At 38.9% G+C, this 14,700-nt stretch overlaps 1 protein-coding gene across 2 annotated transcripts; it reads left to right on the top strand.

Annotated features, from left to right (window-relative positions):
* The first annotated feature begins 699 nt into the window (after positions 1-699).
* On the top strand, positions 700-12,427 carry myoz2a (myozenin 2a). 2 transcript variants are annotated; one of them, XM_079257673.1, is made up of 6 exons: positions 700-3,670; positions 4,497-4,582; positions 5,362-5,528; positions 8,937-9,081; positions 10,818-11,001; positions 11,866-12,427. In XM_079257673.1, exons 3-6 carry the CDS (start codon positions 5,370-5,372, stop codon positions 12,107-12,109), a joined length of 732 nt encoding a protein of 243 aa, XP_079113799.1. In that variant the 5' UTR covers positions 700-3,670; positions 4,497-4,582; positions 5,362-5,369; the 3' UTR covers positions 12,110-12,427. The 2 variants fall into 2 exon arrangements, with proteins under 2 accessions (XP_079113799.1, XP_079113798.1); XM_079257672.1 differs by having other exon boundaries at positions 701-3,670; positions 4,497-4,586.
* Positions 12,428-14,700: the final 2,273 nt, after the last annotated feature.

Raw genomic sequence — 14,700 nt, 5'->3', positions numbered from 1 at the left:
GATTTGCAAGTCATCCAAACAAAAATGAGCCCTTACTAAAATAAACATGTCTGGATCCTTCTTTACAGGCAGTTGGCAGGAGCTACTCCCTTTCCCCACCAGCCAGGGTACCATCCACAGGCCAGAAATCAGCTTCTGCTTCTTCTTCTCCCAAGCCTCTAACACAGACCTCCACAACTCCCCTAGCAAGGCAGACATCCTGGCTGGAAAAAGGCTTCAAACCCATCACCCCCTGGGAGGCTGCCTCCCGGCATCCCCTGGGCCTGGTAGAAGAGGCTTTTGCTTTTCAGAACCTCCAGCAATCTCTTGCTTCTAATGTTTGCTTGGCAGCACAGCGTAAAATGCTGCCCGAGCTGCCAGGAGAGTGGAAGGCCAGGGTTTCCCACCAAGCCCCGCAGAACACAGGCAGCCAAACTTGGAGCCAAAGACGAAGTCAGAGTCGAGCTCCTCTTCCATCATTTGTGTCCCCAACAAGGAGCGCTGTTCCCTTTCCAGTGAGGAGTCAACTGGGTTACAGGTCTCTGCCAAGGCAGTGGCAGCCTCAGAAGTATGCATCACAGGCAAACCTGGGGCCCTCGGCGTCTTCATCAGAGTGTGACAAGCCCATGCAAAAGCAAACTTACAAGTCTGTGTACACCAGCAACACCTGGAGTTTGAGGCGGTAGGACACATCTGTGTGTTAAAGAAATAAATATCATTCTGAGATCCCACAATACATTCATATGCAGTTAGAACGTTTCCTTTCATTGATCAATGGCTTAAAACTAAATAATGTAAAGGAGAGCTGAAATATGACTTGATACATGGAAAGAAGGCTAAAGTAATGAAAATAGCATTGTTGTATTTTACTGTCACAACTTTAGTTTAAAATGTTTTGGATAAAATCATTTACTTTGCATGCAATGGTCACATAAGAAGCGAACAAGCTCAACAAGCTTGTCAGCAACATTCAACTGAATACTTTCTAGTTTGTGCTGGATCCATTTGGTGGGTCTTTGCTGTGGTTCAGCAGATGAGGAAATAAGTATGTTGTTTGGAATGGACATATGTGTGAGTCGACGGACATCCAATATTGTCTTTATCTCATATTAGAAGTACATGTAGGTAACTTTGTTTTGATTACTGATCAGTACAAGTAATCATGAATAGAAAATCTGTGCAAAAGGTGTAATTCCTAAACCTGCCACATAGTTCTGTCTTTCAACTTTTGTCAGTATACAAATCTCTGAATTTGCTTTAGTCAGAATTTATAGAATATTTTTTTCCAACATATGTCTTTTTATGAATCAGATAACATTGTGAGATAAAAACACTGATGCAAAGCAGGACGTAATGGTCATATGGGAAAGTACAAGGCAAGATTGTTTTGTTGTTGCTTTAGAGCTTGTGGATTTGCAGTTTATCCTGGTTTCATTCTTTCCCCAGTGGATATTACGCATCTGGCATGCTGGTTCTTGGAGTGATTGCATTTGTTTTCCTTTTTTCTCTTTTGCCTGTTTGGTTTGGTGTGCAATCCATAAAGCATGAGGATGGAATTTGTGATGTTTTCCAAACAGGATATCATTATAACAACAGAATGCAATTAGCGTTGAAATGAGGCTTAAAACTTGGGGAAAGGTTAGCGCTATATCTGAGCATGTTGCAGGCAGACATGTTATGTAATGTCTAATAAGTCAAATTAATTTGATTACTTATCATTTGCATTTTAATTAGTGAAGTAACATGAATCACTTTTCATAAAAGAGGGGTGATGGTGGATGTTTCAGTTTGCATCCACAGGATATGAGAAAAAAAAAGCAGTGTTCAGCTGGAGAATACAGTTTAAGTTGGCAATGAAAGGTAATTGGTAAATATCAACGAATCCAACAGAAATTATGGTTTTGGTGTAGAAAAGATGTGCATACAATATGAAAAGGGTATCTGGGTTTTGTTTGGTTTGGGCAATAGAGTGTTATCCTTTCAAAAAACTAAAGCCAGGTTTTTTTTTCTGTCCACAAAGTGTATAATGTCTTAATGCGATACTCACCAAGCAACCTGGCAAACATAAATAAAATTCATCACACTGTACAGTGTTGCATTGTGATTGGTTCATCTCTACTGGAACATCTCTACTGCTTCCATTTCAATCCATTAATTAAGATCACAATACAATATAAGAACTTTTTGTTCTAAACTTGTTCAGAAGTCGTTTCACTGCCAGCGTTTAACAAAATAAACTCCAGCAAACATCACAGCATCTCATCCCACACTGTGTGTTTGTGTTCTCTGCTTTGCTCTGGGCCATTTGTTGCTTGCTGTACCATCCCATGAAGCTTTTTGTATGATGTGCTGTCTTGAATAGTCACTCCATGTACAGCGCATAGGGGTTGGGAGGGTTCCTGTTCCCATGGTGACCACCAGTTACATAATAACAGTGGGTACCTACTGTAGCTGCACCATTAGAGAATGAGCGATAAGGGCACAGACGGAGACTATTAACAGAAATTATTTCCCTACCAATTCAGATTTGGAAAACAATTTGCGGGAGCTAAAAGGAGGCGCTGCGAGTGCAATGACAGCATAAACCATAAAGAGCAGCACACGCAGCTTTCAAAATATCTCATTCTGGGTGTACAGTTACTGGTGCAGTTTTCCATTTACCGCACCAGCCCCAGTAATCATACTATAACCTGCTCTGTGCTGCTAACACAACTTATTCTCTTTTTGTTTCATAAGAAATGAGTGAAATAAGTTAACTATAGAAGGGTTAATTAATTCGCAGTGAATGTAATTTAAAGTGACTGAACTATATTAATCCATCCTATATCACATGATGACATTCACAACAAATAGAATATGACTGGTTTTCAGCCCCTGAGGGTGATATAATCCCATTATATTTATTTATTGTTGGCAGTGCAGCTCTTAACTGCTTATGAGGACAGCCACTGCAGCTTTATTCTTTATGTTATATCATTGCAACTAGTTATGGGAGTGTGTATTATTCTCTCTACACCTTTCAATGCATGTATATTGGAAAAGTTGCAAGGTGAAAACTCACGTTTGCTCTTTGAGTATGTTGGCAAGTTGATGTAAAATCTATACCAACTATTTGTTGCAGCTGAGAAAACACATTCGTTTCCACTCCGTCTTCACAGATAAGGAGCATGTCTTTGATTTCCACCAGATATCACTGTGTTAACTTTAGGCTTAGGGCACAGCTTTGTGCTTGTGCAAGTTAAAATTTTTTGACAGGTAGCATGTTTTTTTTGGTGTTAATTTGGACAAACTTTCCACTTAACCTTCAATAATTGCAGCTGTACTTGCTAAACTACAAGTCTTCCCCATCTGAAATCAGGACAAACCATCTTCTGAGCTGAGAGGTGGAAGGCGAAGAGAGCAGTAGTAGCAGTGCTCTAAATTTAGTTGCCCCTCCACTTGTGAACTAAATACCAATGACAACAGACAAACTGACACCCACCCACCTACTCACTCACTCAGTCACACAGTCAGGTCAGGCCTAAGCCACCTCTGCCCACCCTCCTCACGACGGGCTCCAGTATCGGGCAGCACGAGCACCCACACAGATCGCACTTCCCAGTCTGACCCTACTGCCTCTCACCTTTCCGACTTCCCACCCTGAGGAGACAGGCACAAGTTAAGACTACCCCCTGAGGGTCCTTCAGGACAGGTAAGCATCACAGGTGTACTGTCTCGCTCTAACATGATACTTGTACTTTGAATCAAGCATGGCCCTCTCTACCACCCACAATGTTTCCTGCTGCACTTTCACATCAGCCATAGCTTTCTCTGTTTTGTAGTTTCTCTCACTGATCTCTTTCTCATCTTATTCTCTCTTCGATGTGTGTATTTTTCATGATATCCTGATTAAAGTCAATTATTCTTTTGTTTAATGCACTGTAATAATAATAAAAAAAAAAAGAAAAAGAATCCTGATCTTTTATCTGATCATCATAACGCATGTTTTCCAAATGCTTTTCACCGAGAATCAACTTCAGCTTTTATGAGATTCTTCTTTGTTCCATTGCGAAACTTTCAGGAAATGTTTTGGATAGGAATGAAACACTTGCCTTGTGTTCACTGACACTTTGGTGTAAACGATCCACTGGGCTGTTTTATCCTCAGTCTCACATGTTTGCTGTGACAGCACCCCATTCTCTATCTGTGTCCTTTCAGCCCACTTGGGCAATTTCAGGCCTATTGATTCCCAGACCCCCTGACACAGCTGGCTGCCATGTCTGAGGAGCATGTGCTTGGCGTTCAACAGCCCAAGGTTATTTAAAGGGATGTGCTAACTTTGCCCTTTTCACTGCCCCAATAAATTCTGTCTGCTATGGTGGGTCTTTGTGCGTGTAGCGGATGCTTGACGTTGGCCAATCGATGGTCTAAATGTAGTAGTGCTGCTTTGCTGTTGTCTTTGGTCGTTTATCTGAACAGCTTGTAGTGATGTGCACTCTCTCCTGTGACTTTTTTTTTGCCTCACCCTGAACTCCCAGGGGCAGCCATGTCACAGTTTTCCACCATGACGACCAGGGAAAGGAAAATGCAGGCAGCAGCAATCTGCAGGGAAGTTCAAGCCCAGGAAGGTACCCAGCAGCATCATGTCCACTTCACTTCTTTCTTTTCTCAATCCCTTCTAACCTCTAAGCATTTCTTGTTCTATCTTTTCTTTTTAAGAAAAAGACTTTTCACTCTTCTCACCCATATACATTCTTTTGAGGACACAACCAAAGAAAAACATTGGTTTCCATTGAAATTTTAGGCGCGTTCATGTTTTTTTCTTACGTATGAACTTTACGTGTCCTACACAGAAGGCACAAAGCTCTTCCAGTGCAGCAGTTGCCAACCCCTCCTCCCGACCCTGACTATAAATAAGTAAATGTGTACTTTTATAGGCCAAAGTAACTAATCCCTTTGTCGTTGTCCTTTGAACACGCTATTTCAGGGTGAAGACAACTGTGTGGCTCAGGAATAGGGAGGGTATGAAGGCTACTGACAGCTGAAAGATATACTGGCAAATTATGCATCTCATTCTTGGATATAGGCTGTGACATCTCCATGATCAGCATGCAGTAGCTAGCATGAGAAGCAAACCACAAAACAAGCGCCGGGCATGAGCTGATTTGGAGGCGAGATATTTCCTCGTTCATCACGCCACATCAGCAGTCCATGTAGAGGGTGGCTTTTCTTACAGCAGGGTCTTTTTTTTTTCTTTTAGTGTGAATATAATTCATATTCAGCAAGGTTTGATAGGTGGGAGTATCGCAATTAGGAAAATAAATTTTGTCTTGTCAAAAATCTGATCCCTGCACTGAATAGATGTGGGATCTTTAGTCGTTTGCCTTGTCTCCTTCTTTTCAGATGTACAGATGGATCTGGGGAAGAAAATGAGTGTGCCTAAAGAGATCATGCTGGAGGAGTTGTCTCTTGCCTCCAACCGCGGCTCCCGGCTCTTCAAAATGCGGCAGAGACGCTCGGAAAAATATACTTTTGAAAACATCCAGAATGAAACCAACAAGCAGCTCAATGTAAGAAGAAAATCTGATGCATCGATTGCGTGAAATAATGAAACAAAAACCATGTTTGCATTTGTTTTTCCTTTCGTAGTGCATGAGAAAGAGACCTGGGTTTTTGCAGGAATGACACCATTATGGTAAATTTGTTTATTACAAAACCTGGCTTGGCTCGGTCCAAAGGATTAAACAAGAAATAAAACAAAACAAACAAACAAAAGAAGCACATAAGCTTCTCCAAAGCTTTCTACAGTAATAACATATCACACAGTGTTTGTGTAAACACAGCAAATCCAGTGTGAAACCTACATCAGACCACTCTTTGAGAAAGTACCCAGCACAACAGACTCTGATTTCACAGCATCGTTTCATCGTAAGAAACACTTAAAAGACTTTTTGTTTTCTTTAAATTCAGATTAAGCTTTTCATACTGATATATATGCAGATGATGGACAGATTTTGCGAGCCTGGGACAAACCTTTAGCTACACTGTTAATCTTAGTCACGTCCAACTTCATCCTTGAAAAATAAAATATAAAAAAAGGTTTTAAATGATAACTGTTACTTATAACAACGAAAAAATAAATAAATAAAGCAAAAACATTTTTTTCATTTACCAAAACTAAGCCAAATTGCAGAAGCAGTAAATGTTGTCATGATGCAGGCATATGAGTGAGTGTGATCGCCTTTATAAAAGCAAACGTTCTGGCAGGCTACTTTCTTGTTTGAAGCATTCTGATGTGCGTTGCAAAATGTCAAGGAGGAAAGACACCTGCAATAATCACAGAGTGGCAATTATTATGGATCACTAACTTGTTAAAGGTCACATGGCCATTTTAGATTATTTGGCTTCTATTGTTATCGAGTGAGAAAGATTATTCATAAATGAAAAACACTTAATAAAAGCTAAAATCGTCAGATATGAATGTCTCTCCAGTGTTAGGTTTCGCAATGCTCAGGAAAACTCCTAAACCCTAAACTCCTAAACTCCTAAAAGTTAAACTCAGATAGGTCGAAGGTAGCACGTTAAATGGCTAAGTTAATGATGGAAAAATGAGAAAAAGCCTCAATGAGAAAAAATTTACACATTCAAAAAAAAACCTTTTACACCTGAAAATAACAAGACAGTAAAATTAAAGAACATAACTGCATGACTAAGCTGACAAAATTGCTTCTGAACAAGCCCCACAACTTCTAGAACAACTGGACGACTCAGATAAGATCACTTTAGTCTCATCTGAGGTTGCAGTTGCTGGTAGGGACCAGATGACAGTTTCTTATGTTCTGAATCCCTTGCATTGAAAGAGGGTCTACTTTCTTTCTACAATACATGAGTGGTATTGATCTTTACATTTATCTCTTAAAAAGAAATGAGAGTGCAGAGCAATTTTATTGTGAAAGTGTGCGCTCTCAATGCGCAGCCATCTATTTTCCAAACCATACTTTCCCACCCTCACATGAAAAACATTTGTACAATAACTTACATCCTGACAGCACTAAAAGTGTTTACTCGACTTGTGCTGCAGACGTGAAGCAGCATATAGTAACAGTAGTAGTAAAAGTCTGTTGGCAGTGTATAAGTAGCTTTATTAATGTCCCTTTGTGTGTGTGTGTGTGGGCAGTTTGCCAAGTCAGCTTTTCCTTCTCCCAGCTGTATAAATCTTAGCCTGACCTGTTTATATATATGTATATAAAGCAATTAATGTTCCAAAGCCCTGTAAAATTCAATCAAGCTAAGCTAAGTTTCCCTTCGTTATATCTAATTAATTCGCAAACCTTGTTATATCCGCTTTCATTAGCTGTATGGTAGCCCTTCAAACTTCTCACTGCCCTCTTAAAGTCCATAGATAAAAGAATTATTATGCGCCAACTAAAGAAAGTTTGTTCCCTCAATCTTTGAAGTGAAAAAAAAAGACTCACATATCTTGGTTTATTTATTGCTCAGAGCGATGGAGAGATTTTGTTTCAAGTTGTCAACATTTCCTGAGGAAGTCCTGGAGTAAATCATCATAAATACTTCTCAGCAGGATGAAAGCCGGGTGTCCAGGCTGCAGTGCATTTCAACCAAACCAAGAAAACAATGTCTGTAAAGTTGAGAGAAAATGAAGCAACACATAGCTGCTGTTTCTGGGAAAACATGCAAATTGGTGGTTTTGAAACTATTTGACATGAAAAATTGTCTAAATAAATACATTTTTTTATGACGTGTGCAGGTGACATTTTCCAATCTTTTCTCCATGCATCATAAATAGAAAATGCCTGAAGGGCTTCATAGAAATGTGTACACTTAATTCAAACATAGGGTGGTAAAGCGAGTAACATTGCTCATCTTGTTGCAATATATTCTGCAGGGAAAACTTCATATTAGGCCTGATTCTAGCTGGTGGTGTTACGGCCGAACCCCGTATGTCTGAATAAAACACTAATACTACAATTCAGAGAATCTTATTCCAGTTCTTGAGAGTTGCAATCCTGCTCATTTTAAATATCTGCCTGAAATAACACAAATGAAACGAATCTTCCCAACAGCATGGCAAGTCTACACAAGCCTGTTGATTATCCAACAGAACCAAAAACAGAAAATGGATATCTATGTTTTATATATAATATATAGTTGTACTGCAGGGCACTTCAACTCCCGTCCTTGAGAGCCAATACAGATATTTCAGGTGTGCTTCAACCCATCTGAAATAATAAATAGTTTTGAAGCTTTTAAAAGGCCCTTTGCAACTGCAGCACAAATAATCTGGCTTCATAATTTAAAATGATGCAGTTCATCTCTGTTTAAAATGAATGTATTCAGTCCCACGTCATGCTCATCATGTCATTCTGCCAAGGAAAGTTTTATTAGATTTAATGAAATTACAAATGCTTACCTTTTTTAAAATTTCATTCTTAAGCATCATCTCTTTCTTTTCTTTATTGATTTCTGTTTGAACTTTTTCTGAATACCAGTTTGTCTCAGCAGTGGGAATTTGCAAATACACATTTGAATTCTCTGTCAAGAAAGCAAAACTTACCAAATATGAGCTAAATGTTTGTTCATAAAGAGAATGAAATAGGCTTTGAAAATGCAGCTTATAATACATAACTATCTATCTATCTATCTATCTATCTATCTATCTATCTATCTATCTATCTATCTATCTATCTATATATATATATATATATATATATATATATATATATATATATATATATACATATAAATAAAATAGTAATATCCTAGATGTGCAAGTTCTGTGTGAGATATTGACCAAAGAAATGGAAGCAAGCACGACTGAAATGACTTCAAACAAGAGAAAACTTTTTCCTAAGTTTTCATGTCTAAAACGTCTCAGGGGCAACCACACAGATCTGATCAAACTTCAGTCTAAGCAGATGAATAATCTTTTAGCTTTTTGTTTTTTACCTTTCTTTTAGAGCAGTATGATTTCCCAAACTATGAGTGAAAATGTCACGGGCAGCAACAGCAGTCAGAAGAGCTTTGGTGGCAACCAGACATCTAACGCTACATCTGATATAGCAGACATGGAAATGGTGCCAAATCCGTGCAGCATTGCCCCAGGTGAGTAAAACTGGAGACGGCGCAGCATATTCTGAGGACCTTTTGAATTATGTGGCAGCTATTTAGTGTAAATTTACCAGAAATCAGTGCTGAAAACAGTTAAAAAGTTCCTATTTGATCTCTTATGATCTGATTTCACTTCATTGTCTCAGTTTCAGGACACAGCTTTTCCCATAGATATTTCTTGACAAGATTTATACACTTTATAGACCTAAGACTTTATACAAAGACTAAGGTCTGAGAGGATTGACTTAGTTTGTGTAACTGTTTTTTTTTTTTTATAAGTTATTGTATGTATTATACAGGCATGCTCACTGCGTGGAGACTGGGTGGATGTACTGTCCACAAAGTACTGGATGTACCATGTTTTGACAAGAATTTCAGCTGTTTTTCATTGTTTGCACTGACACAAGATTTGATCATGTAGGAAAACAGTTTCTCCTCGCCTAGAATCTGCTTGTTTCATGCAAAATATGATTACATGTTTTTTTCCCCCCCTGTTTTCTTCTCTCTTTCTCATTATTTTATCCCTATTCCATGTTCCTTTCTTTCTTCCTAAATTTTCCTCACTCCTTTTTTACTGCAATCATCCTTAAGCATCATTAAAAAAAAACAAAAAAAAAAACAGTTTTACCCACAGGATTTCCTGTTTGCTTCTCGTGCCACAGATACCATCAGCTTTGCACTCGCATCTTTCCTTGTGTTTAGGTTTTCTGCACAAAACTAATACAAATTTAAAGATGAATATGTTAACGGGGGTGTTATTTCTGAGTCAGATAACACCCTACACTGTCTGAGTCAAGTCACTCTAGCTGTAGCAGAAATTAGGCCAAAGTGTATTTGGTATGAAATGCTAAAAAAACAAACAAAAAAAAAATCTTAAAATAGCACCCTGTATTCACTCTGGAACATTTCTTAACCATGCGACCGAGTGTTAATCAGATACAGCGAATGCCTTTGATTTTAATAGAACTTGATACTATGCATGAATGTGTGCTGGTACAGTTGCAACTCCAACTTTCTTCACTGAAAATATCAAATGAATATCTTTAAATATAAATTTGTCTTTCTCAACTCTTTTTGGGAATCTGTCTTTCTGTTCCACAAAAAGCTGAGTGTGTTAGAGACCTTTCCCAGGAAGATACCAGCTTGTCTATGGAATAATCTTCTTAAGACTTAAGAAAAAAATACTTAACACCATGTTTGTAATAGATTCCCCCAAAAAATCTGTAAACTTCCCCTCAGGTCTATTTAGTCCCTGCTGCTTCCTCCTCAGGGCAAAGCATAAACTCAGGAAGGGGGATTGTTCATTGTGAGAGGTTAGGACGTGACACGACGCCCCACATTATGTAATGCCTGAGCTCGCAAGCCCCCCTGAGTGGAGCACTGGGTTTGAAGGATAGTACTTTGGATTGGCCTCTCCCGTCAACACACACAGACAATGTGGGGAGACATACATACAGGCGCGCGCACACACACACACACACACACACAGAAACACAGGGAAGCTGTCTCTTGATTTGTTCTGCTGTGAACTTTAACAGGAGTGAAAAGAAGAGCTGAAGGAAAAACAGTGGAGGGTAACAATATCTCTCATTCACACCGCTATTTGTCTTTTTCTGCCTCACCCACTTTAAACAAAAACATAAAAAAAGCGCAGACGGAATGAAAATGCTTGACATATTGACAAATACCCTGAACCCTAAATGGATGTCTCCCTTGTATAATTTACTCAGGATATGGAGGTCCTTTGAAAAACATCCCTCCAGAGAAGTTCAACAGTACAGCTGTGCCAAAGTCATACCACTCACCCTGGGAGCAGGCCATTATCAATGACTCGGCCTTGGCTGACACTCTCATCCCCCGCATGCCTGAGCTGGAACCCAGAGCAGACCTACCAGGGTACAAAAGCTTCAACAGGTAACAACCACACAGGTTATGAATAAAAAATGTGACTATCTGTGAAATGCCAAATTTAAATAATCTAACTTAATTATTGATATCTATTATTTAAAAAGAGATTCAAACTGCAACCACCAGTGAAAATAAGGTAATAATATATGTGAGAAGTTTATATGCAAGAGATGGATGAGACAGACACTCAGTCTGAAAGAGATTTTATAAACACTATTTAAACCAACACATTTTTTTTAACTATGCAGAGGAAAGAGAAGTATCTTGTGCCTAAAATTCAAACCAGGAACCATCTGGCTGTTTAGAAACTATACAAATTAAACATTTTACTTTAAAACAACAAGCACCATGCTGATCTGAAATAGTAAATGCGTTAAACAAAAGTTGTTGACATTTTTCTTTATAATTTAGAGCCAAAAATATTTTAAACCTTCTCCTTGTAGCCAGTGTTGGTATTACACTGAAAGGCAGTTTTGACAATATCTATCTTTTGCACGGAGTCTATACTGTATAGTATAAGTGTAAATCTTGTACAGATAGAGTAGAAACTATCAGTAAACTGACTTCATATTCTATCATATAATGAACGCTTTAGCTGGTGATCACACCAGTTACCAAAACTTCCAGCTTATAACTCAAAATATCATATTTTCTTTCAGCATTCAAGTAGCTAAGTATGCTAACTAAGTAAATAGATATGGTCCATCCTTCACCCTGCTCATAACATCTCCCTCCAAGGAACTAATGCTTACTATATATCTTGAGGTCAGCATCCTCATTGTCATTAGTTGCATCACTTCAAATGTCACTGCAGTTCCTCTCATTTGCACATGACGGTCAACGTTAACACCATCGCTTTGTCGCCTCCAGGGTAGCAACCCCTTTTGGTGGTTTCAATAAGACACCGAGACCTGCTCCTATGAAGCCTATCCAAGTAGAAAACCTCCCAGAACTCCCAGAACTCCCAGAAAGCCCAGCGCTCCAGGCAGAAGGAGGGGTAAATCGGCCTTCTTTCAACAGATCTGCTCTGGGGTGGGTGTCGACGGGTGGTCCAATCGCACTTCAAACTGTTCCCTTAGAGCCAATGTTCATCCCTGAGTCAGAGGACCTCTGAACCCACGAAGACGTCACACAGGGATGCTGTGTAAGTAGTTGATACACCCGAGGTTATTATGGCCGGGGTGACATTTCTGTCAGAACAGAGTAAGAGTGAGGAAGCTTCATGTTGGGTGTTGCTGGTTCATGGTATCATGCAGCATCCCTTGGTTTTCCAGCAATGTTCACTTTTGAACTACGGGGGGAATTAAATATATCACCTTGTAAAGTAAGATTAAAACATGCTGGTTAAAGGTTGTTGTATATTAATGTGCATAAGAGTGTTATCTTGTAGACACACAATTTTTGTTCAATAAAGTGGTGCAGAATGAAACGGAAACAATGTTGTGATTCATTAATGCATTCATATTCAAAGCTCTTCCCACTGACAGTGTTAATGAAATGGAAAAAAATGACCTATGTGTTTTGGCATAAATGCAAATTTTTAACAAATTTCAACTTGTGCCCCAAGGAAATAATTTTACAGTATGCTGGAATGAGCTACTCTCAAGGTTCACTTGACTGAATGACGCTACGCCTGTGTGCTATCGTCCCATGCAAACCCATCACATAATGTATCATGTAAGAGACCAAAGATACATGTGAGCCACTGTTTCATGCCTCAAGGTTACATTGCTTGACAAATCAAATCTGCTTCACTGACAGGAGTGACTTGACTGATGCATCTTCCACCTTTTGGCTATGCCCAGTGGAGGGAGTGGGATTGATGGGAGAGCAGCTTGATGTACAGCTTATTTGCTTTTCTGCTTGCTGCTACAGCTATTGGAATTTTTTTCAGGTATAATGAGATGTAAAAAACAGCATCTATGGTCTAAAGGTCCTTACAGGTTGTGGAAAGAATCCACTTTTTAAAAAAAAAAAAAACTTCAATAAAATGGCCGGTTCACATTTTGCTTGATTGTAAATATAAGGAATTTTCATTTAACTGTGAGTAGATCATAATATTTCAGTGTTGGTATGTAAAGTAGAGATATTCTGCATTAAGGATGGTGGAAAATAAAGTGATTTGCGATATTTTATACAATTCTTACTGCAGATGCAACAGCATGTTGTTGTTGGCACAGCATTTGTTTGAAAATGAACTTGACATTCTCATTTTGGGACAGATCCGGACTACAGGCAGGTCAGTCCAGTATTCCCATTCATACCTTCCTCTTTCAAAGCCATTCCCCTATAATGTGTCCTGAATGTGCTTTTGTATCATCCTGTTAAAAAATTAACTGATGTCTCTGGAAAAGATTAATCTTAAATGCAGAGCATGTTGCTCCAACATTTCATGTTCTACCTGGATCTTTTTGAAACAAAGTGCAGGCCTTGTTTACATGAATTTTCTATAGTTCTGTATAGTTTGTGACACAAAACGTGAAATATCTTGAGGGTAAATTGATTGCAGTAAAAAAAATAGTAAAGTCACCATAAAAACTATATTCTTTCCCTTCTTTTTAAATCCCATAAAGTCTTGACTTATCCATATTTGTGATTGTACATTAGCTAAGAACAAACCTACTGTAAAAATAAATAATCCAGAACACTCTCCAGCTTTCCCCCCATTAATTAATTTCACATTAGTATATCCTGAATAGCTACATCCACACACTGTAATGTTAAATCCATTCCTATGACCTATGACCAAAGATTAAGCCTTGAATTTGTGAGCATTAAGTTGTTTTAGCAACTGTAGCCGTGTGTACATTGAGAAGTGAGAGGCCGACGGATCAGACTGTGACGAGAAGGAATGAAATGCAGCGTTGCACAAGATGATGGACATTTGGGAGGACTAACAGTTACAACTCAGAGGTCACACTTATGAGGGCTAAGATCTCGCTCGAGGTCAGCTAGAACTGTCAATCACCATGACACAGTGTTTGCTAACATTTCATTTGTAGCGTATGACAGGTTCGACATCAGGTTAGGAAGTTAATGGCCTTCTTTGCAGGCCAGTTCATAAATACACCAGTTTCTGTATGCCAGATTGTGTTTAATGTGGTTTAATTCTCGTCATTCATGTATCTCTTTTTAAAAGAGTCCAAATTATTCCTTTCTTCTTTTGAACAGAGTATATTACAGTATATTTCTGATTCCTCTCGATATTCACTGTATCAAATGAAAATGAACCTCATAAGAAAGCTAAAACATTTAAAAATCTGTGTAATATAGAAACTCTTTCACTAAAAACTGGCATATTAAATACATAGGTAATGAGCATTGTTTCTTTTTAACTGAAAAGCTGTATAGTTTGTGCAGTTATGGGCAAAATATAAATGCATTATATTTGCTGTATACAAAATAATCCCCGAGACTGACAGGAACGATTGCGCTGCACTTTATTTGTTAATTAAATGTGGTAGTCTGCTGCATCTCTGCGTGAGGAAGCCATACAGTATGATTAATTTCATTACAGCAAGTGATGTCTTCTCTGTCTCCAAAACTGAATTAGGAAATGCCTCTCAGGTTTCTCCAAGGCATGTGACTAAATCCAGCGTCAGCATTCCTCGCCTCTGTCAGAAGGCCTTTGGAATGTGCAGCTCCCGGGGCCACTCCCTCTTTGGGTCTACTGAATTCCTCCGGCCAGCCTCCTCCGGGGAACTG

Source organism: Telmatherina bonti (assembly GCF_933228915.1).
Source record: "Telmatherina bonti genome assembly, chromosome: 18".
Lineage (NCBI taxonomy): Eukaryota > Metazoa > Chordata > Actinopteri > Atheriniformes > Telmatherinidae > Telmatherina > Telmatherina bonti.
The sequence above is the reverse complement of the archived record's forward strand: the minus strand, read 5'-3'. Positions and strand labels throughout refer to the sequence as shown.

Bases quoted from the DNA above. Each gene is read 5' to 3' on its own strand.
- myoz2a (XM_079257672.1), top strand. From the start codon at position 4,505: ATGTCACAGTTTTCCACCATGACGACCAGGGAAAGGAAAATGCAGGCA. The intron at 4,587-5,361 runs GTACCCAGCAGC...CCTTCTTTTCAG, and splicing joins GGAAGTTCAAGCCCAGGAAG to ATGTACAGATGGATCTGGGG. The intron at 11,002-11,865 runs GTAACAACCACA...TGTCGCCTCCAG, and splicing joins GGGTACAAAAGCTTCAACAG to GGTAGCAACCCCTTTTGGTG.